The sequence below is a fragment of the Podarcis bocagei genome (genome assembly GCF_964188305.1).
Source record: "Podarcis bocagei genome assembly, chromosome: 12".
Taxonomy (NCBI): Eukaryota; Metazoa; Chordata; class Lepidosauria; order Squamata; family Lacertidae; genus Podarcis; species Podarcis bocagei.
The window spans coordinates 37,291,401-37,315,789 of NC_138137.1; the positions used below are offsets into that span (position 1 = coordinate 37,291,401).

At 44.2% G+C, this 24,389-nt stretch overlaps 1 protein-coding gene across 1 annotated transcript in view; it reads left to right on the forward strand.

Moving 5' to 3' along the window:
• Positions 1–18,516, forward strand: part of LOC308569466 (macrophage mannose receptor 1-like) — a 59,565-nt gene extending 41,049 nt beyond the window's left edge. Inside the window, exons 20-30 of the mRNA XM_081163388.1 lie at positions 812–969; positions 1,753–1,867; positions 2,456–2,595; positions 4,580–4,682; positions 8,677–8,909; positions 10,202–10,367; positions 11,559–11,714; positions 14,054–14,164; positions 15,077–15,256; positions 16,553–16,591; positions 17,976–18,516. Coding sequence (XP_081019514.1) covers positions 812–969; positions 1,753–1,867; positions 2,456–2,595; positions 4,580–4,682; positions 8,677–8,909; positions 10,202–10,367; positions 11,559–11,714; positions 14,054–14,164; positions 15,077–15,256; positions 16,553–16,591; positions 17,976–18,121 — 1,547 coding nt within the window. The 3' untranslated portion in view covers positions 18,122–18,516. The remainder of the gene's footprint in view (positions 1–811; positions 970–1,752; positions 1,868–2,455; positions 2,596–4,579; positions 4,683–8,676; positions 8,910–10,201; positions 10,368–11,558; positions 11,715–14,053; positions 14,165–15,076; positions 15,257–16,552; positions 16,592–17,975) is intronic.
• The last annotated feature ends 5,873 nt before the right edge of the window (positions 18,517–24,389 follow it).

Below are 24,389 nucleotides of genomic sequence, written 5' to 3' on the forward strand. Positions count from 1 at the left end.
TTTGCTCAATGGATCTCAGAGCTCAAAAACCTTCATGTGTTCCACAAGGACAGTGTAACAGTCTGAATTATTTCTTCCTTTCTCCCTAAGGTTTGCCACCTTTACACTGCCAGCAGGAACTCAGTTCTTACCTCCTTCTCTCCTCCTGTTTATCTTTCTGAAAGAGACTAGCATTCCTTTGATATCAGTGTTTGTGGACCTTGCAGCTTGGGTAAATTAGATTGGAACAATCACTTACAGCATAGTGCTGAGGCCATCTCTACATGCATAGTGGGGGCAGAGAACGATTTCTTACCTGTATAGGGGATTTCTGTGCATGTAATAAGATGAACTCAGGTCCCACACTGTAGGTCTTGGGCTGCCTCAGCTTGTGGAGGATTTTTTTCTAGTATGCCTGACCTCTTTTCTAGTTTTTACTTCTTGTTTATTGTTTGACAGAGTGTTTGTTGTTCTGGTTGTGCTATCTTTGTGCCTTTTTCAGTCTCTTAGAGTCTTATATTTTAAAGAGCGAAAAAGAGGACACATTTGCTAACTTCTACTTTTAACTGTGGATCACTATGATGACTCCCATTTTACAAACCCATGGAAAGGAGTACATGTCCTGGAAAAAGAGGACATATGAGATCTCTACTAGGAGGGAGGGGTTTTTGTGCGTGTTTTTAGTTTGCAGCAGGAGTAGCGATTTTGCCAGCAACCACTAAGTGAAGCTTGACTTCCACTTTCATCTTATTATGTGTACGACAATCCCCTGTATAGGTAAAAAATGGTCATTCTTCATTTGGGAGTGATTTCATTTTACTGATGAACACCTAACTTCTCTATTCAGGCTTATGGAATGACGTAAACTGTGGTGCTAAGACCAGATTCATCTGTGAAAGGCATAACAGTTCTGTCCGTTCAACTCCTGCTCCCACAACGCCTGCGCCTGTTGGGGGCTGTGCTGATGGCTGGCTTTTCTTTGATAACAAGGTAACTAAGAAAGTGATTGCAAATATACTGGTATATTGCCCCTTTTCAGTTATTATAGCACATACAATGTTTTCCCAGAGCTTGTGAATATGAAGAGATTGCTCTCCATGTCCACACTTCTATGCAAGGGCTCTTTATAGAGGTTCAAAATGAATGTGCACCTAGCTCAGGCGTTATGCCACCATGATACCGCATCTCTCCATGCCACCACCCCATGTATCTTTGTACATACTAGAAAGTCTATTGCGTTGCAAAATAGAAGTGTCAGGAACAATGAAATATGTTTTTTAAAAGTGGTATCTTAAAAGCTTGATTATGGGCCAGCTACCCAAAAGAGCAGTGAATTTGTCTTCAGACTAAATTTTCAGCATTTGGTTATGTTATTGTTTATTAAATGACAATCTCCCGGGGGGGCGGAGCTATTTTCTGCCTGAAGAGGAGCCAGTGAGCAGTGACTGGGTTGGAGAAGGAAGGTAAAGTAGTGTATGATCTACCATTTAAAAACCTTTGCAGGCTTGCGGAGGGTCAGAGCAGGAATTGGGTAAATTCCCCCCACCTCTATTTTCCACTGTGTTGGTTAACTTTTTATTAGTTCCTGGCTTCTATATGAAGAAATTAACTACACCACATCCTCCACACAATCTGAATCTCTGTCAAGTCCGTGAATCTGAGGGTTGGGATTTCTCTCTAAAGCCAAGTTAAAATATCCATGTCTGCAACCCAGTACCATCTCATATGGTTGAGTTCACTAACCATTTCATAATTGATGGAATTTTGGAGCAGTGCTTCCAGTTTTTTGGCTTGAATGAAGAAGAAAGGAAAAACTGGTCCGATGCACGAACTGCTTGCAGAAATCTAGGAGGAAATCTGGCAACTATACCGAACAAAGCTACACAAGGTACAGTCGGTTCTTTTAGAACATGTTGCTCACATAGACTTAATGTTGACTCAATAATAATAATTTGTTGTTTCTACCCCGCCCATCTGGCTGGGTTTCCTGAGCCCAGGGGTCTGAACACTCATCCTCCACCACCACTTTCTGAACAAGGCCCAGGAGAAAGGAGCCCTTCCTAAGTGGAGTGAAAACAAGGGATGCTTATTGTAATCATAGCCTGTTTGTGTTTTTTCCAGGCAAAAATGTAATGAGCTGGATTATGTGGTCCTTTTTAAAGCAGGGATAGCCAATGTTGCATCTGCAATATTTTGTTGCATTAAGAGAATGTTCAGGAATGATGGGAGATATAGTTTTTCTCTGTAAGAAAAACAAGTTTAAAATGTTTTTGTTTTTTAAAAAGATGCAGTATAGTAAGATCTGAAGTGGACCATAGTGGCAACTTCTGCATGACACAATTTTAAAAAACAAAACAAAACGACGAACATAAAATATAACTAGATCAGTTCATGGTATCCTATATTGATTACTTATAAGTGAGGGAGAGTATTTACCAAATTCTTTATGATGAAATATGTCCTTCTTTTTATTCAGCATTTTTCATGGTGCACTTAGAAAGTGCCTCAATTGATCCATGGATTGGACTGAACGATATTATTAGTGAAGAGAGTTTTCTATGGACAGATGGAAGTGAGGTCTACTATACAAACTGGGCCAGTGGTTTTCCAAATCGTGTAAGTCCTGCCTGCAAAGGCTTTCATCTTTATTATTTTCAGATACAAGAAATGTTCCCTATTTTCCATTCCTGCAGTAAAATTATATATATTCAGAGTGCCTTCTCAGCATTATCACTCCATTAATGTACCAGTCTTCCCATGCCAATCTTGCAAGGTTAGCTGGCCATGTTTTGATATTTAATACGTGGATTGGTATTATGATTGTTAATCCTCATTTTACTCTTTATTGTTCAGTTTACTGTAGTTTAAATTGTTGTGAGCCACTCCAAAAATACTCCAGAAGAAGTGTGGAATAGAAATTTTACAAATAGATACATTACATAATTGATAAAATATATAGGAAGCATCCAAGGTCGGCAGCATGTTCTGAGGAGCCTCTGACAATTTTGACTTAAAGCCAGTTATATTCTTCAGAGTTGCAATTTTTCTCTCAACCTTGCTGCTTTTATTCTGTCTGAATTTTGCCAACGAGTTAAGGACTTAAGTATAATCTGCCAATGCTCCATTTCCTAGTTAGACTGAATTATTTCCTTCCCACAGCAGCAGTGCCATTCACTTCAATTGTACATCCCCTTGTGTGCTTGGGAATTAAGAAAATTCTGAAAGGCATCTCACCCATTATGTTACACATCTTCCTTGATCCACTGGCCAGTAAATCAGGCACTGCCTCTGTCCAGCAATGACTTTTTCTATCTCGGCTTACTAGGACTTAGTTGCATGCAAAGACAAATCTCTCCCACCCCATCTCCTCACCTTCTGCACCCTCTAAATACCATATATTCTAGGGGTTCCCCCAACCCTCTGAAGCAGATTTGGGTAGGGCATGAGGTGTATCCAAGGGAAGGGGGAAATCCCATTGTGCAAGCAGAAATCCTTGTACTGATAGGATGAGTTATTAGGAGACCACCCACTGTTATTACTCCAGTTTGATGCTCACACCCTTCTTTAGAACAGCTGTGGGGAAGGTCTTTCTGCAAGCCTAAGTAGGCCTGCCAAGCCCTCTTATCTGGCTGGACTTTTGAAGTGCTGTCCATCAGCGGATTGTCAAGTGACCTTATCAGCTGATGTCATTGTGGGGAGGGGTACTTAGTGGTAATGTACTATGCCTTCCAGTACCAGAACTGAAAAGCAGGGCAGAAGTGCAGAAACAGCAAAGGGAGCTATGCAGCCAGTTAGCAAGAACAGGCATCTCAAGCCAAGCAGCTAGTTGGGGAAAGTGTTGTACCAGGAAGAGTTGGGCATCATGTGAACAGTTTTATAGCTGGCTCTGCTACCTAATCTACTTCCTGTAAACATCAGGTGGCCCTTGATCCAGAGCATGCATCAGTTACTGATGCCTACTCCTGAGTAGGTTCCAGAGACAAGACGTTTTGTGTTGCCAAACTAATGCTACACCTTTAGTTGGGGCTTTGGTGTGGACTTTGCACCATCTGATCTTGGAATCACACAGGTAATTGTGGAGTCAGGTGCTAGGCTGTGCAACCTGATAGATTTTAGCAGGTACTCTGATTTTACAGGTGCCCTGAGTGGTGGCAATCTCAGGTTATATGTCAGGCTCCACTAATTCCTCTTCATCCCAGGACACACTGGGGCCAGCACCTCCTTAGAGATTTCATTCAATGGTGGAGGCTGTTTCTTGGCTGGATTGGGTAGGACAGTAGTGAGAAGCGACAAATATTCATCTTCAAACTTGGTTCTAAAAGGATACGGTACTGCTTTCATCGAATTTGAGAAGTACAAAAGGAGGGCTTTTAAGCACAATCTACAACAGGCATAGGCAAGCTCAGCCCTCCAGATGTTTTGGAACTACAATTCCCACAATCCCTGACCACTGGTCCTGATAGCTAGGGGTGATGGGAGTGGTAGTCCCAAAACATCTGGAGGACTGAGTTTGCCTATGCTTGATCTAGGATAAAAGAATTGCCTCCTGCGCAAATTGATGGCACTTGTCTTATTTGATTTTTATGTTTTAATTCCTTAGGAAGACTGTGTTTTTATTATTAAGGGGACTGGAAATTCAGGAGGAAAGTGGAGAGATGGACCATGTTCTGCCAGGAAAAGCTACATCTGCCAAAGAAACTCTGGTACGTTTAGAAGAGAAAAAACAAAAAATATTTTGCAGTTCAGATTGCTTTCTAGAGTCCAAAGCCTGTTTTCTGTGCCATATCATTTTGTCAAAAAACAAAATTAGATTTCCAGTATTAGAGATTTTGTATTTTACTGTATAAAGAAAAGAATGCAATCGTGACAACAATATTTTATAGATATACAGAGATGAACCCTGGTGTCAAAGAACCTCAGTTGTACACTTCCTGATATGGGACTTGACTTTTCACTATACCATCCCCAAAATAGGACAGAAGGAGGCTGCTGGAAAAAAGTTTAGTTCTATTTCTTTTTAAAACAATTTTTATTAAAGATTTTCATTGTTTACAAAAGCACATGCACATGGGGGTTTTGTGTCAGCGTCACTTGGGTAGGTTGTCTTTCTATTCGCTTGTTATGTTTCCTTGGTAGTGAGAGAGGTTAGGGTTTTTTTATATATATAAATTTTTATTGGTTTTACAAAAAATTTTAAAACAATACAAACATATAAAAAGACATACAAACACGTATAGTTTCATAACCTTTTTTTCATAAACCTTGTTTCTCGGACTCCCCCATACCTCCCCTTTCTGCATCCCAATGTCCAAAATTTTCCAGCAACTTCTAAGTTAGTTCTGTCAAGCATATGTCTTCTTAATCTTTCCCTCAGTCTAATCTTATACAGTGGTACCCCGCAAGACGAACGCCTCGCGAGACGAAAAACTCGCAAAACGAAAGGTTTTTTCGTTTTCGAGTTGCCTCGCAAGACGAATTTCCCTATGGGCTTGCTTCGCAAAACGAAGCTTGCCCCCGGGGACAGCGGGTCTTCTCTTTTGAAGCAAGGGGCCGCGGGGAGATAGCGATCTCCCTGCAGCCCCTTGCTGCAAAAGACGTCCGGGGGAAGCGGGGAAGAAGCGCTTCGCTTCCCGCTGCTCCCGGACCTCTTCTGAAGCAAGGGGCTGGGGGGAGATAGCGATCTCCCTGCAGCCCCTTGCTGCAAAAGACGTCGGGGGGGAAGCGGGGAAGAAGCGCTTCGCTTCCCGTTGCCCCCGGACCTCTTCTGAAGCAAGGGGTTGCGGGGAGATAGCGATCTCCCTGCAGCCCCTTGCTGCAAAAGACCGGGGGAAGCGGGGAAGCGAAGCGCTTCGCTTCCCACTGCTCCCGGACCTCTTCTGAAGCAAGGGGTTGCGGGGAGATATTGATCTCCCTGCAGCCCCTTGCTGCAAAAGACCGGGGGAAGCGGGAAAGCGAAGCGCTTCGCTTCCCGCTGCTCCCGGACCTCTTCTGAAGCAAGGGGTTGCGGGGAGATAGCGATCTCCCTGCAGCCCCTTGCTGCAAAAGACGTCGGGGGGAAGCGGGGAAGAAGCGCTTCGCTTCCCGCTGCTCCCGGACCTCTTCTGAAGCAAGGGGTTGCGGGGAGATAGCGATCTCCCTGCAGCCCCTTGCTGCAAAAGACGTCCGGGGGAAGCAGGGAAGCGAAGCGCTTCGCTTCCCGCTGCCCCCAGGACCTCTTCTGAAGGCTGGCGGGGGGCAAAAGTCTTTGTCCCCCCTGCCTGCCTTCCCAGGGGCTTTTAAATCGCCCGGGACAGCGGAGAAGTCCTCCGCTGTCCGGGGGGATTTTAAAATGCCGCCCGCCAGCATTTTAAGATCGCCCGGACAGCGGAGAAGTCCTCCGCTGTCCCAGGGTTTTTTAAAATGCTGGGGGTGGGAAGAAAAGCCCTTGTCCACCCCCACCCCCAGCCTTCAGAAGCGGTCCGGGGACAGACTGTCCCTGGTCTGAAGGCGGTTTCCCTAGGAACGCATTAATTGATTTTCAATGCATTCCTATGGGAAACCGTGCATCGCAAGACGAAAAAACCGCAAGACGAAGAGACTTGCGGAACGAATTAATTTCGTCTTGCGAGGCACCACTGTATCGCTGTAACCCTTTCATTCTCCAAACCTCGACATTCTAACATTCATCAAGTTTATGATAGTCCTTAAGATAGATTTTAAATTTCTTCCATTCTTCTTCCGCCGTCTCCTTCCCCTGGTCGCGGATTCTGCCAGTCATCTCAGCCAATGTCATATAGTCCATCACTTTCATCTGCCATTCTTCCAGAGTAGGTAGATCTTGTGTCTTCCAATACTTTGCGATAAGTATTCTTGCTGCTGTCGTGGCGTACATAAAAAAGGTTCTATCTTTCTTTGACACCAATTGACCGACAATGCCCAAGAGAAAGGCCTCTGGTTTCTTAGGGAAAGTACATTTAAGTACCTTTTTCATTTCGTTATATATCATTTCCCAGAAAGCCTTAATCTTCGGGCACGTCCACCAAAGGTGATAGAAAGTACCTTCAGTTTCTTTACACTTCCAACACTTATTATCAGGCAAATGATAAATTTTTGCTAGCTTGACTGGGGTCATGTACCACCTATAGATCATTTTCATGATATTTTCCTTTAAGGCATTACATGCCGTAAATTTTATACCGGTGTTCCACAACCATTCCCAGTCAGCAAACATAATGTTATGACCAATGTCCTGTGCCCACTTAATCATAGCCGATTTAACTGTTTCATCTTGTGTATTCCATTTCAGCAGCAAATTATACATTCTTGACAAATTCTTGGTATTGGGTTCTAACAATTCAGTTTCTAATTTTGATTTCTCCACCTGGAAGCCAGTTTTTCTATCTTGTTTGTAAACCTCCATTATTTGATAATAATGGAGCCAATCTCGTACTTTAGGTTTCAATTTCTCATGACTTTGTAATTTCAATTTATCTCCATCTTGTTCCAAGATTTCCCAATACTTTGGCCATTCGGCCTCCATATTGAGTTTCTTCAATGCCTTAGCCTCCAAGGGTGACAACCATCTAGGGGTTTTGTTTTCCAACAAGTCTTTATATCTTATCCAAACATTAAATAGCGCTTTTCTGACAATGTGATTTTTAAAGGCCCTATGCACTTTGATTTTATCATACCATAGATAAGCATGCCAACCAAATGCATTATTGAAACCTTCTAAATCCAAGATATCTGTGTTCTCGAGGAGCATCCACTCTTTCAGCCAGCAAAACGCTGCTGCTTCATAGTACAGTTTTAAGTCCGGCAGGGCAAATCCCCCTCTTTCTTTTGCATCTGTAAGTACTTTAAATTTTATTCTGGGCTTTTTGCCCTGCCAAACAAATTTCGCAATGTCTTTCTGCCACCTCTTGAAACAGTCCATCTTGTCAAGAATCTGCAAAGTTTGAAACAAAAATAACATTCTAGGCAATACATTCATCTTGATAACTGCAATTCGGCCTAACATTGACAATTTCAAATTTGACCATATTTCTAGATCTTTTTTAATTTCTGACCAGCATTTTTCATAGTTGTCTTTATACAAGTTCAAATTTTTAGATGTCAAGTGAACCCCTAGATATTTCACCGAGGTTAGGGTGACCTAGGGTGTGGCTGGTTGTCTTTGGTTGACTGCAGTGGGATTTGTGTGTGTGGGAGGGGTGTGTCGTTGGGTTAAGTTAGCCATATTGATTCTTTTAGTTCTTTTTTAGTGTCATAATATCTAGCCATGTTGCAAGTGACAGCCTGGTGCAAGTGCACTTTCATTTTAATAAGAAGAATAGACCCCCATGAGTACAGCCACCCTCCGAGGTCTGTTTTTGGACAGAAATTACCAGAACAGAAACAGAAATTTTTATCATCCACGAATGATGGTGGCTAGGAAACTAATTGAAGAATAGTCACTTGACTTCTCTGAAAAGAAATGAATGTGTTTCAAGTAGGTCTGCTGGCTGCTTCTTAGGAATTTGATATGCTTCTTTTGTAGCTGTAAAGAACAGAGTTTGACTAACATGTTGGTTTTAATGTTTCCCTGCAAATTGTTAGTACTTTCAGATGTTAAATCTTGGGAGATAATAATGTTCAGATATTTCAGTATGAAATGAAATCAAATTTTAGGAATATATGCAGTCTAGAACAATCTCTGGCTTTTTGTTTTTGCCATAGATCCCGCATTACCATACTTTGAAACAACAATTCCAGCCTCAGGCTATTTCCATTTTGGGAATAGCAGTTACTTTTTCATTGGCAACAAAATGACATGGGAAGAGGCCAGGAAAAAATGCAATTCTGAACAGTCAGAGCTTGCCAGCATTTGGAATCCCTACATTGAATCATTCCTATGGCTAAAGGTGTTGAAATATGAGGAGCCTGTGTGGATTGGTCTAACTAGCAACACGGTAAGAACGTGCAATGTACGTTAACATAATACTACTTTTTCACTCCAAGGGTTTGTATTCAGAAGGACATAGTTAGAAAGCACAGGGCTTTCGTTAGCTGACTTTATTCAAAACTAGGGGCTGTCCCTGCTCACTGCTCACTGCACTTGCCAACCCCACCTACCCTTTTGGCAACCACTCTCTCCCCACATTCGACCAACCACCCTCCCTTTATCTACCCACCCCTTCATCCTCCCTGCACATCCTCCCTGCATCATTAATCATCATTATTATCATTGGCATAAATTTAAATCTAGTTCTTCTTTCCAATGGAGCCCAGGGTTGCAAGCCATGTAGGGCTTTGTGTGCTAGTACTAAGACCTGGAGACCTGCAGGTATATGGCGGTGTACAATTTTTTAATAATAATAGGGCCTGGTAGGTCACTAGCAGCCAATGCCGTGTTTTCAGAAATTATTATTATTATTATTATTATTATTATTATTATTATTATTATTACCTACCCTTTTCCCTGATAGGGACTCAAGGCACCTCACAGCTAGATATAGTACAACTAATCAATGCAAGGCATCAGATAACAAGACTTGATCAGTTGCCAGCAGTCTAAACACAGTGATTAGGGAGCAATATATGTAACATAATGCCCAGTTGGGACAGAACAGGAATACTTGCCATTTCTCAGTCAATTATATACATTCACTAACCCAAAGAGGCCTCATTCTGTCGAGAAGAGTCAGAGCATGAGCTAGTCTAAGCAATTTCTCAATAATTGGTGACACAGGGTCACATTGGGCTGTCCCACTTACCAATCCAGCAGCTGTATTCTGCAGTAGTTGTAGCCTCTAGGTCATCTTCAAGGCAAGACCCACATAAAGCACTTTGGAGCAGCTCAGGTGAGAGACACCAGAGCATGGACAACTAAGGCCCAACTATCTCAGTTCAGGAACAGATATAACTGGATGACTAGCGCCCATCTAGCCTTTGATTGCTTCCAGACCCCTGTCCAAAACCTTCCTGGCTTCTCCAGATTCAGATGGAGCAGATAGAGTTATGTGTCATCAGCATACCCATGACACCATGCTTCAGATCTCCAGATGACATCTCCCAAGGGTTTTTTCAATAGATATTAAACAGCACAGGGATGCCTTCAGTTGTCATAGCTATAGCAGTACCCAGAATTCATCACCTGATTGTGTTTCTGTAAATAAAATGAAAGGGGTGTGTGGAGATGATGTGGAGCTCATGTTTTGGGAAATAAACTACAACCAGCATGTGTTGTTCCAATGTGCATTAGAATGGTGAGCACTACACATGGATAAACAACCGGAGACTGATGTATACTAACTGGGCACCTGAAGAGCCAAAGCACAAAATAGCCTGTGTCTTCATGGACCTTGAGGGTCATTGGAAAACAGGAACTTGCAATGAAACATACTTATTTATCTGTGAGCAGCATCACGGTAAGCAAAGAAATATCTCTCTTTTAATGTGGGGCACAGCACTCTAATTCCAATAAGGTCTCCATTTCAACACAGAGCTGAGAACTGTACTCTAGACACTGATCTGATAGCATCTTGATAAAACAATTTATTCTGATTTTGGAGTATACAATTCTGAACACAGAAATCACTTTCGCCCAGTGTGTTGCTATCTATATAGATATTGTTCAGTTCCTTTTATAGGAACACCATCTACCACTCCCACCATAGGTGGAAATATGTGCCTTTATGTTGCTGTTTTTGCAGCTCCAGCACTTTGGGAAGAGATTGGGAGTTTATATGTGATAAGATCACTGGTGGTGTAATGACACCTCAAAATTATTTTAAGAAAGGATTCTTCCACCCTTGCTGAAATTGTTTTCACAGGCAGCTTGCTCCATATTCTTTCATAGTGCAAGACAAACGGGGGGGGGGGAGATTAATTTCCAACACTATATATGATGACTTATTGTTGAAATGCCTCCAGTGAAATACATCAGAACTTGGAATTCTTAGGAATCGTTCAGCTTCAAGTGAGAATAGCATAAAACACCCAAGGACAACATCCTGATACTTACAAACAAAAACAACACGTTACTACCTTCCTATGCATTTGATTGATTGATTGATTGATTGATTGTGGCTGAAACAACCTAATTTTGTGTGTGTGTGAATTTAATTTTAAATTCTCTTCCATTGTATTTTCTTCTTTGTTTCTTTAGTTCCTATATGTTATGGAATCATACGTTTTTGATTAAAGAAATAAAAATAAGTATTTAGATTTTGGGGTTGGCTTTCTATGTAAAATCATTCCCTCTGATTAAAAGCTTGACCTGTCAATCACAGCAGAGCTCCCTCTCCTTGTTTCCACATCTCTCTGGTGTTTGCTCTCCCTTCTCCCATCATCTGGTATGCTAAAGGTAATTTTGCTTTCAACAGGCACCTGTCTGCAGCAGTTTCTTTAAATGTTTGGCTTGCCGTGGCACAGTGGGGTCCACCGTGGCACAGTGTGCGAACTTGTACAGATCCAATATCTCCTTTTATAAGCCAAATGGGTATCATGCTTTGCCTTATGACTCAGGACCTGTCTAAACCTTAAGCACTCCTCTTGTATTTCTAGGTTTCTAAGATGCCTTTATTTTTTAAAAAAGAAAACTACTTGCTTTATAACAGGTGCATTCCCAACGGAGGCACCACAGCTGCCAGGAAAATGCCCTCCTCCACCAAAAGATGACGGGAGAGCTTGGGTTCCTTTTCGGGCTCATTGCTATAAATTCTACCCTGCTTGGGAACCTTGGGGGCAAGCAGCCTTCAGATGTTCTTATTTTGGTGAGTGTCATTTTGAAAAAGGAATTGTTTTACAAATGAGAATGGTAGGAAGAAAAATGGTACAGCCCATGGCATGCAGGAAATTCTTTCTTTCTGGCACAATCCAATAATAAAAAGTTTTATTATCAAAATAATACTGAGAATAATGTGTTACAGACCTGGTATCAGGGATCAGCACCAACAAGCATTCGCTGATGGCCTGAGTTCCCTGAACACCAGCCAGTCTTCCTCTCCTTGCCCAATCCCAAAGCATTGTTGGTGCAGCCAAAAACCCCTGTTGCCGTGGCTCACCTTTTGATTCCTCCATAATGCCTCTGGGCCCAGATAGAATGTTCCTTCCCTGGGGCCACAGAAGCCCCATGGGATAATTTAAATAGTGCTTTCCTGATACACTGACTTTTTGCCACTGGCGGCACACAATGAATGAAAGATGGGCCAGGGGCAAAAGGAAAGCAGAGGAGAGCTCAAGCAAGCAGAGTTAGCCCTACCTGGGAAGGAGTCTTCATCATCTGTGCCTTCACTGCCCTGGATAGGGCCTTTGCCACTTCACCATGCCTACCAGGGGACATCACTGTTGCCAAGAACAGATTGGCAAGAGCTGCAGAGGGCCCTGTCAAACCTGGCATTGTTCTGCCAGTGTGGCACCATTCAATACTTGTTGTCATATTGTGGAGGTCTTACCTGTCCTTCAGAGTAAGTTCCCAGGTCAGGTTACCACAATACAAAGTTAAAACCAGCCCTGAGATTTATGGGATGTAAAACACATAGCTGTCAAGTACAACATTCCTAGAGTGGGCATACAAGGGGACAAACTTCCTCTGCATGTGACTAGAGGTGGGCGTTGCCTTACCTGCCCAAAAAGGGCAAGGCAGGGAGCACACTTCCTCTTTGGCTTTTCTCTCTCTGACTCCATTCATCAAAGAAGCAACATCTCTTCAGCTAGAGATGCCCTGTTGGCTTTCAGCCAAAAAGGGACAAAGGAACTCTCTCCCTATGGGATAGATTCAATGTGTACATATTTTGTAACCTAAGTCTGCCTTCAGGGATCCAATTGTGAACTGAATGATACTGTGATTAAACTTCTTTTTACTGACTTTAAATAAGATTGTCATGTCTATTCTTTTTAAGAGGGACAAAAGGAGATTACCAGGAATCTATATTAATAAGCTTAAACAAGCTTGCAACAAAGCTAACTGCTGTGTGTTTAAAAAGGGGAATGCACTCTGCTAAGTAAAGGGACTTGCTAATACAAGTTACTGGTATATGAAGAATATTATTTAACAGTATATCCTCTCCTGCCTCCCTGAACATTCCCACAAGATTTACATACATCAGGTGTGAAAAGCCAGGGGAAAGAGGGGCACCATCATATGGCAGAAGTGATAACATGAAGGTGCAAGAGGACATATCTCTGTGGAACGAGAATTCCACAACTTAAGGCCATAGGCCTGCTCTCTGTTGGGCTGCCATTCCTTGCACTTCCAAGGCCAGTGGAATTACCAAGAGGGCAATCTGAGAGTATTTATACTGAAGAGATCAGTTTCCGATACCTGAGGCCTGCACTATTTAGGGTTTTTAACACAAATGGGATCACCTTGAAATGTGCCTAGAAATGAAAGGGCTACCTGTACAGATGTTTTAAATTAGGCTGTATCAGTTCTAAGTGGAACCTCAGCCAATCATCTGCCAGTTGCATCCATCCATCCATCCATCCATCTCCACCAGTTCATATTGCTGAATATACTACTATTTCTGCTGCTGCTGCTATATTTCTCTGAAGAAAACTTGTATCCTGTTTCAAACTGATCGACCAAATCGCAACAAATTCTATTTGATATAAGAATGGGTTAATCCGAGTTCCTCCTACTCAGCAAACATGACATCAAAGTCACACAGGCACCCCATTAATATAAATACTTTGAAAGGGTATCATCTTTCTCTTCCAGAGAACTGAGGTGATCCCCCCCTTTATGTGTAATTAGAAATACAGAGTGAAAAACGTTTTCAGTACTGGAGCTCAGGATTTTTGTGAACCATCTGATTTGTAAAAATGACATTTCTATTGAATTTTTGATTAAGTGGTTTTCTTTAACTGTTAATTATTATTTTCTACAAATGGGTAGGTTACAATGATCCTTCTCCAATAGAAATTATGCAATAGAATAGCAGTCACAATCATTTGAAAGAAAGATATATATATTTTCTCTAAAGTATTCAGAACTTCATAATGCTGCCAGTGCTGGATAGTGATTCCTTGGTCTTATCTTGTTAGGCAGTCTTTTTCAAGGAGAAGATAACTTTTTAATGAGTTTACTTTATTCCTGTGGTATATTTCCTAGGTGGCACCTTGGTTTCAATAGAAGATTCAACTGAACTGGATTTTTTGTTGGAGTACACTCGGCAATTCAACAAGGAAAATTTTTGGATTGGATTGTTCAAAAATATAGATGGTAATTGTTTAACACACAATATTTATATACATAATAAATGTATTATCTGTATTTATTCAAAAGTGTCCTCAAATATGACATACATTTCATTTGGAGGGGGGAGTTTGGACATAAAAGAGCTCAGTAGCAAAAGCTGTTGGTTGTAAGTGAATGGTGCTTGCATCTTCTTGGCAAGCATCCAGGAAAAAGGAAAACGCTCACCCATTATCTGAGAATTCATCAACTAGATGGTAAACAGTAGTATAGGAAACATCTATGCCATGGGTCGGCAAACTAAGCCCCAGGGGCTGGGGCTAGCCCAATTGCCGTCTGGATCCGGCCCACAGATGGTCCGGGAATTGCTGCGTGAATCGGCGTGGGGATTCTGATTGTTCGGGCTGCCCCATTCCCCACCCCCCTCACACATACCGTGGCGGCACCTCCTCCCTCCCTCCTCCTGGCTTCTCCCTGCCCTGCCTAGAGGAGGAAGTCAGCTGAGCACTATTTTAAGCAGCCCCTCTCTGGAGTCAGCCCTTTCGTGCAGCTCATCACCCCACCACCACCACCAGCCCCTGCTGCTCGCAAGGCACAGGTAAGCAGCCACCGGGGCTCATCCGGTGCTGTGAAGAAGGGAGGGGAGAGTTGTGGGAGGGGGTTGTTTTTTCCAAAACATAGTCCAGCCCCCCACAAGGTCTGAGGGACAGTGGAAAAAGTTTGCTGTCAGAAATCAGAGGCACTCTCCCCTTATTGTTAGTGTATTCAGTGTTCTGATACGATAATGGCAGTAGCTTGCATATTCTCTAAACTGAAAAAGGTGAAGAGGAAAAAGGATCACTGTAATTTTAAAACACGTTTCCATATAGTATGTTTTACAGTCATGGTGCTACTCTTCTCCTTTCCGTCATATTGCTATTTATATATTTTTATAATTAGGAGAATGGATGTGGAAAGATAAAACTCAAGTGGGTTTTGTCAATTGGAGAGGTGAAGAACCTGCACTCAATCCTCAAGCTTTTCGGGGTCAGAAATGCATTGCCATGAACAGCGATGATGGGAAATGGTTCGTTACGGATTGCCACGATCGTATGTCATTTATATGTAACACGCCCAAAAGTAAGTCATAAATTATTATTAAACTAAATTTTAGCCATAATTCTGATATAATACAAGAGGGGAATATTGAGTTATATAGAACTGCAGTTAGTGTTTCTGTGATTCTACAAAACAGACTTTTCCCTACCTCAGCAGTTTAACAACCTTCCACCCCCTGCTATGCTTACTAGCAAGTTCTTAGCATTCTTTCCAAACTGTCAGTCATTCCTTTTCTAGCACAAACTGCTGGTATTTTGTATTTTGGTTAAAGGAAAAAACACTAGGTATAAGAGAAAGAGAGTTCCCTGGATGCTTAAGATCCAGGTTTGAGGTAAGTACGCTTTGGTGTCTCTCACCAGAGCAGAGATTTAAAATCACAAAATATGCAGTGAAGTAAAGCATTGAAATTTAGGTTGTTAGACCTTTAAAATATCCTCTTTTAGGTTGCTTCCAAAGTTCCCCACTTCCCTTAGCATAGAAGGAAACCACACATTTGGCTGGTTAAAAATGGTTTACTTACAAACACTTCAAAGGCCAGATTCATGTGCTTTTCCATACAGCAGTAAGAAAAGACAGGCAGTAAGACTTAGGTTCCAAAGTGATGAGAGTTTCTAAATCGTTTGTAGAGAAACACAAAGATGGCTTGTTTAAGCCATGAATGCAATAAACATTTCAAATGGTTCTCATTTTTAAATAGTAATGTGTTGGATTGAAACTTCAAAGTTAGGAAGAGCCCTGTCTAGCATATATTGCTAAGTTATTTTCATGTTGTGATATGTCAAGGCCCAAAGCCTGAAAAATATAAAGTTTTCCCTACAATTTTGATAAATCTTGCCTAATATCCAAGTGGATGTTGCAATCAAATATTTGAAAATCAGCTTTTTTGTTGTTGTTCAAATAAAGTTGCACTAATACGGCCAGTAAAGCGAGATGAGCGCCACAACCCCAGAGTTGTTTGTGACTGGACTTAACTGTCAGGGGTCCTTTAGCTTTTTTAATACAGTATACTTTACCATTAAGTGTTTGACAACATTTGAAGGACCAATGGGCCAAATCATCTTTTGGTGAATCAAATGCCCAAACCTGGATTCTTGCGCTGGGGAGTGGGGGTGGGGGCCAGACCTGCTAGCAGAGAGGTTGCTTAGGTTTCCTTCCACTCAAAACTCCCACTGGTTCACTTTCCTGCTGATCAGAACTCTTGAGCTAAACAGCAGCAACATTCCCTTGCATAACTATCTTCCTACTGGGCTGAGTAGGAAGTTCTGTGGTTTGCACAATGTATATGATTACACCTTAAGCATGTCTTTTATTTTGCAGTTAATGACAAAACAACTAAAGCACCTACAAACAGCACAGGTAAGACTATTAATGACACATGGTCATTCTGCTTGGATAGCTGGCACTACCCCCCTCACTGGTATTACTAATGTCAGTATTTTTTAAAAAAATATAAATTTCATACATTTATATGCCGCTTAGAAATTCTGTATATTAAGTGGTGTACATAAAATTTCTATTCCAAACAAAACATACCAGGGGTGGGGGGAGAGACAGTTAAATTCCATTATTATAAACAACAGCACCCTACCTTGAAATGCCAGCTGAAATAAAAAAACCGTTGTCATGCCCCTGAATGTCAGCAAGTAACATGGCAGGAAGAAATCGCTTTAGAACAGAAAGCAATGACTAGAAAGTCCAAGTTCATAGAACAAAAACAGCACTGAAAGTGCTCATCAAATATCAAATTCCATGATGAATGAACTACTGCTCCACACTAGAAGGGTTGGTGCAGCATGGATGACCCCATCCATAGGCTAATCCAGCCCACAACAAATTCTCTAATCAAGGCATCGCTCTGCATGGTGAACAACTCCTCCCTCCTGAGCACAACAAGACTGTGTTGTCCAATACCATCAAACAACTGGTGGCCATTTGGCTTGGTGGGCTTGCCTCCCCCGGTTGTATTCATGTCTTTGGTAGCAAAATGGCAGGCTGTAATCAGCAGCTGAACCTCCTCTCAGGAGGTTTGTGGAGGCTACTGGGGGTGGGGAGGAATAAGGACAGCTCTGCTTTCTGGTAAAGAACTTTTCCTTTGAAGTGAAAGAGTTGGAGAGTGGGAGAGAGAGATTTTGATTTATTGGAAAATTCCATAGTATTGCGTGTGAAAAGTGGGGAGGCGGAACACCTGAGGTTAGGTTCCCCTTTCACGGGCACATGCACAGAATAATGCTGTCATTTTTAGCCACAGTGCTGAAACTACTGGGGGAAGATACACTATTGCTTGGACACATGGAAATTGTTCAGCAGTGTCCCACAGCTTTGGGGTTACATTCCTTCATAGCCCTTTCTTTTAAGAGGGTCAATCTGTTTCTACTTTGAGTAGAATAAAAGCTGCTTCTATACATGCTCAGGTTGTGACTCCACATATCTTCTGCATCCCATTTCCTCCCTACAAATATGATTACACCTTAAGCATGTCTTTTATTTTGCAGTTAATGACAAAACAACTAAAGCACCTACAAACAGCACAGGTAAGACTATTAATGACACATGGTCATTCTGCTTGGATAGCTGGCACTACCCCCCTCACTGGTATTACTAATGTTCATGGTTTGCAAGTTCACAACACGCTGTGCTTAGGTGCAGTAAACACCACCCAGACATCCTTCTTATCATAGTGTAAAGCATTTAATGTCTTGGTTTTGTATGTATCTATCTACACCTTTTCTCTCATTGGCAGTGCAAGAAGAAGATGTCTCTGCATTTGCACACGGCATATATTTGAAAGTCGTTCTCCCAGTCATCTTCATCCTCATCGGTGCAGGTATCACAGCCTGTATTTTCTACAGAAGAAGAAGAAGAAGAAGAAGAAGCAGGCAACTATAAACCACAGCAGGCTTTGACAATCCTTTCCATTGTGATCGTGTGATAATTCTTCAGAAAAAAATGGCTCAGAATCACATGTGGTGGATGAAGAGGGAAATTAACAAATGTAGGCACTAATGCTATCTGTATACATTTACCTGGAAGTAAGCCCATTGAACCCCCATTCAGACTTACTTCTGAATTGACAGGTGTAGGATTGCACCATTCATTCATTCATTCATTTCCAAGAAGTAACCATGGCTGAAAGTTACTTGTCTTAAGCAGCAGTATACAGAGGTACTTTCTACAATGAGACTCATGATGTAGAATGCTCTGAATACATATTATCTAGTATGAGTAAAATCATAAGTTGTACTGATTATATTCTGATTAAAGATTATGCAATTCAAAAAAAACCTAAGGGTCATGTCAATGTTATCCTCTGGCAACCAAGGTGCTGCAATATATTCTTGCCCCAATTCAGTGGGCCATTTATGCACAAAGGCCTTTTCAGGAAAGCTAAAATCCCACTTGTTGTGAGGAGGAGGAAGAGCAGAAGGGTGAATCTCCTCCAGAAGAGGCAGTTTTCAAGATTAAAAAAAGAAGCCTAGGTGTTGTTGCAGAGAGTGTGACTGCATGCACAGCACCTAACTGTGTGCCTGTAGTTCCCTATAAAGCTAGGTCTGTTTGTACCTCTGTGTGCAGTGGTGTAGGAAGGGGGTGGGTGGTGGGTGCGGACCGCCCCGGGTTTCATCACTGAGGGGGGTGTTCAGCGAACAAATGAAACACGGCTGAACTCGCTGTGTAGGGGAGAGCGTATGGATAAGGAGTCAGCATAGCTATGTTCTGCCCCTAAGGTCAGAGGAAGCATGCCAGAATTGCACTGGCAGTGCCACAGGGCTTTCCCCCTCCCTCTCCACCAGTGGGGGAGCGTGTGCCTGTGCCGCTGCCCCCTGAACCCACACAGGCCTAGCCATTGCCCTTAAAGCCACCGCCGGGAGGCAGAGGCAGGTGAGAGTGGAAAGCGAGCCATCCCACCAGCACTTGGGAGCTGCGCGAAGCCACTTCTCCCTTCACTGCCACACACTCTGTGTCTTTTAAGCACCTACACTCAGGTATTCATGGGTTTCTTTTCCTGAGTAATGGCCTGTGTTTTTGAAGTTGCAAACAAATTAACAGGGCGACTCTTTCCTCCTTCTCTCTCTCCCCCCCTCTCTCTGTGCCCCCTCCCACCTTTCCACATATCCCCACTTAACTGTTTCCTGCCTCACTTTAAATCCTTTCTCACCTGAAAAAACACCTTTGGGAAGCGATTTTGCCCTTTTGGCTCCTTTCCCCTAGAATTATAGTATTGTAGAGTTGGAAGGGACCCTGTTGAGTATCATCTAGTCCAACCCTCTGCAATGCAGGAATTTGCCGCTGTCCCATTCTTTTTTACATTTGCTCTCATCCCTCGTTTGCCCTCCTATCTAAATTTACATATCACTCTCCCTCTTTCTTTACCTCTCTCACACACGGTTACCTTGGAGTAGACTCACTGAAATGAATTAAAAATCCAAACATTAATTTCAAAGTGTCTTCCCTAAGTAGAATTTAGTTGGATGTAGACCGTTGTTACCCAAAAAGATCTGCACAAACCAGTTTATCTGAGTGTATTATTTTCAGGGGGGGGGAGAGACTCATTTATTTATAATTGCTTAATCATATGGGACTGTCAGGGAACTGCCATCAGAGGCACGGGAGAAGGAGAGGGTCTCTGATTCTGCAGGGGGAGGTCCAAGCGCTAGAGGGAGACTTAGCCGGGAAGAAGGGGAAGAGAATGAGTGTAACACCAGGGATCCAGGAGAGCAACGGGACAGGGAGGTGCAGGGGCTCCAGGACTCTTCGTTGGAAGTTAGCGAGGAGAGCCCAAGCACCCCGCTGCCCATGCCCACCCTGCGCAGGAGACTCCCGCGCAGTGAGAGGCGGAAACGATTGGGCGTCAAACAACTCTTATGTTGGCAACGCTTTAAGAAACGCCCACAGACAGATTCTACGAGTGACTAAGGGCAGCCACGCAAATATGGGCTACGTAGTCCGGAGGGTTTAACCAGGCAATCCGATGCTCAAACGGAGCAGGATTACGCACGAGTAACTCCCAACCACTACAGCAATCTGTCCCTGAAAGTTGCTCGTGCGCAACAAGCAGAAGGGGGCACAATGAGTAGGACCGGAGGAGCAGGAGCCACGGGAGGGGCGGCTGGAGGCCAATCGCTGGAGGAGAGAAACCGCGATTTGGAAGAGCACTTAGCCATCCCGATGGCGAGGCTGGAAGAACGACGGTCGCTGGATGCTCAGGGGAAACCCACCCCCATAGCGAGGAAGGTACCGGGGCTGGCGCACAAGTTTGGGGGAAAGCCTCAAGAGTATGGGGCGTTTAGAACAGAAATAGAATATGCCTTGAAGCTGCAGAAAAATGATTTTGAAAATGATGCAGTCAAAGTTGCTTATATTGTGGGGCACTTGCAGGACGGGTCGAGAGAGTGGATTCGACTGCTCATGGCGACGCAGAATGACGCCATGGAGGATCTATCGAAATTCTTTCAGGCGATGGACGCTATGTTCAGTAGCGATGTGCAACAGAGTGTGACCAAACGGGAACTGCTAAGCTGTAAGCAGGGAGAAGGGTCAGTTAGAGACTATTGGTCACGTTTTGCCATAATTGTTCATCGTCTGGGGTGGCAGCTGGACGCGGAACCCATACAAATGCTATTTGAGGAGGGGTTGTCACCAACGGTCAAAGATGAGCTTTCGCGCGCACCCCGCCCACAGTCTATGGACCAGCTGACCAAGGCAGCCCTTGCGATTGGAGTAAGACAGGAAGCGCGGGCTCAGGAGAGGCGGGAAGGGAGAGAGCAGCGTTGTCATGACTACCGCATTCCTAGGATGCCTAGTCAGCCTTCCCCGCCGGCGGAGCCAATGGAAATAGGCGGTGCACGCGCCCAGGAAGTTTCAAACGCCAGCGAGAGTCGCAAAAAGGAGGGAAAGGATGTAAAAACGACCGAGAAATGTTTCCTTTGCCAAAAGCCAGGACATTTTGCCAGAGTCTGCCCACAAAGAAAGGCCTGGCAAGGAATGGTGGGGGCCGTGGGGGGCGAGGAGGAGGAACCCCAAGCTCCGGAGTAGGGAAACGGAAACGCTTGGCTGCCAATCAGCGGGCACAGCAGCCGAGCCCACAACCAATAAATGTGCCCAAACCAGATTCTCCAAGAGCAGCAATTGCCATTGAGGTGGTGCTTGAACTCCCAAATGGGCACCCAGTGAAGGTTCAAGGTAAGCTGGACTCAGGAAGCTCATGCAATTTTTTTAGCAGGGACTTTGCCTTAGAGCATCAGCTTCACCTGCTACCTCTGGATGCACCTCTGCAAGTCACCACCATTGATGGGAGGGAACTGATTGGGAGGGAAGTTATGCACCAGACCCCACCGATGAGAATGAGAGTGTCTAGGCACTCAGAGACAATCGCCTTCCACGTTGCCTCATTAGCAGGTCCCCCAATAATATTAGGGATGAGCTGGTTAGCGCAACATGATCCGGTGGTGGCGTGGCATCAGAGGACCGTCAGCTTTGGGTCTGACTACTGCCTGAAGCACTGCCTAGGAGGGGAAACGCCAAGGATGAGCGTAGCCAGAGTGGCAAGCACTGCAGTGGAGGGTAAAGGGAAGGTGCCACCACAATATGCTGATCTGAAGGAGGTGTTTAGTGAAAAGGAGGCAGATAGACTGCCACCCCACAGGCCGTTCGATTGCCAGATCAATTTGCTCCCTGGGGCGCAGCTGCCGGTGGGTAAGCTGTATGCCATGTCAGACAGAGAGATGAAGGAGTTACGGGACTTTATCGAAAAGAACCTAAAGAGAGGGTTTATAAGAGAGTCAAAGGCAGTGGGGGGCAGTCCAGTATTTTTTGTGGACAAAAAGGACACTGATAAACCGAGGCTGGTCGTGGACTTTAGGGGGGTAAATTTGGTGTCAGAACCTGTGACTTTCCCGATGCCCAGAATTGATGACATTCTGACGAGAGTGAGGAAGGGAAAGATTTTCACCAAGCTAGATCTGAGGGGGGCTTACAACTTAATCCGGATGAGAGAGGGGGATGAATGGAAGACCACCATGTTCACACCCCTGGGGGCTTTTGAATATCTCGTTATGCCTTTCGGATTACAGTCAGGCTCCGCCTGTTTTCAAGCGTTCATGCACCACGTGTTGGGGTCTCTGCTTTACAAGAACTGTGTAGCATTCCTGGACAACGTCTTGATTTATTCAGAAAATGAGGAGCAACATGTGAGAGATGTCAGGGAAGTGCTACAACGATTGCAGAAACACCAGTTGTGGGTCAAGCTAGAGAAATGTCAGTTTCATGCCCGAGAGGTGGAGTTCCTGGGGTACAAGTTATCTGACAAAGGCTTAGCTATGGACCCAAGCAAGGTGCAAGCAGTATTGGAGTGGAAGACCCCAAAGACACGAAAGGATGTGCAGAGGTTCCTAGGTTTTGGCAATTTCTACAGGAAGTTCATCAAGAACTTCGCACACTTGACGGCCCCAATCACGGACTGTCTCAGTAGTAAAAGAAAGTTTGTGTGGACGGAGGAGGCCCAGCAATCCTTTGAAAGATTGAAGAAGGCATTCGCGTCGGAGGAACAATTACTACATGTGGATTTGGAGAAACCAATGAGGGTGGAGACGGACGCGTCAGACAGAGCCATCGGGGCGGTTCTGTTGCAGCCAGGACTGAACCAGCAAGAATGGAAACCGTGCGCCTTTTTCTCGAGGAAGCTGAGCAAGTCGGAACAAAACTACACCGTGTACGACCGAGAACTGCTAGCAATTTACGCCGCCTTTCGTCGGTGGCGCCATTTGCTGATAGGGGCGCAGCATAAGATCCAGGTCTGCACAGATCACAAGAACTTGGAATATTGGCGGACAGCACGGGTGCTCAACCAGAGACAGATTCGCTGGGCGCAGGAGTTTTCCAAGTTTTCTTTCGAAATCCAGTATGTGCCCGGCGAGCAAAACGTGAGAGCAGACGCTCTCTCGCGGAAACCAGAGTATTTCGAAGGAGAAGGGCCGCCGGAGACCCGCCACGTCATACCCGAGGACCGATGGGTGTGTGGGGGTACTCTAGTGGGCACGAGAGAACTGGCAGGACTCACTAGGGACGATGAATTTCCCGGACCAAAATCAGGGAACTCCAAGAGGGGAGGGGAGCACCAGAGGGGTTTGAAGAGAAGGAAGGGGTGTTGTACTATAGGGGGCGATGTACGTACCGGGGGAGGCTCTAAGAAGAAGGGTACTCAAACAACTACATGACACCCCTACAGCGGGGCATTTTGGGCAACACAAAACCATGATGCTGGTGACCCGACAATTTTGGTGGCCACGGGTGAGGGAAGATGTACGGGAATATGTAAGAGGGTGTGACCGCTGCCAGAGGGCCAAAGGGGAATGCACGATGCCAGCAGGTTTGCTGGAACCCTTACCCACGCCAAACAAACCCTGGGAGGTGGTGTCAATTGATTTCATGACGGATTTGCCCAAACCGAGGGGGAAAACAGCAGTAATGGTAGTAGTCGACTTGCTAACCAAAATGTGCCACTTTATCGCCTGCTCCCATGCGGTGACGGCGGAAGAAACGGCACGGTTGTTTGTAGAACACATTTTTAGGCTGCATGGCACCCCCTTGAGGGTTTTATCTGACCGCGGAAAACAATTTACTTCCCGGTTCTGGAGGAAGCTCATGAGCCTACTGCAAGTCGAGGTCAGCTTCTCGACAGCGAGACACCCAGAAACCAATGGGCAGGCGGAAAGGGCAAACAGTGTACTCCAGCAATACTTACGCTGCTACGTTAGCGAAAGGCAGAATGATTGGGTAGAGAAACTAGCGCTAGCAGAATTTGCGTACAATAATGCTGAACATGTGTCCACCGGTATGAGCCCATTCTTGGCCAATTATGGGTGTCATCCCAGGGCATTCCCGGGCAATGAGGAACAGAGCTGGAGTGTGCCTGCAGCTGAACAGTTTGTGGAAGAAATGGAAGCGTTACATCAACAGCTCAAGATGAACCTAGAAAGGGCTAAAGCCAGTTACAAGAAGCAAGCAGATGAACACCGGAGGGAAGGGGAAACCATTAGGGTGGGGGATCGCGTGTGGTTGTCCACTCAAGGGTTACCCTTTAAGGGAGTGTGCAAGAAGTTGCAGCCCAGAAGACTGGGCCCGTTTGAAGTTATACAACAGATAAACCCAGTGGCGTTCA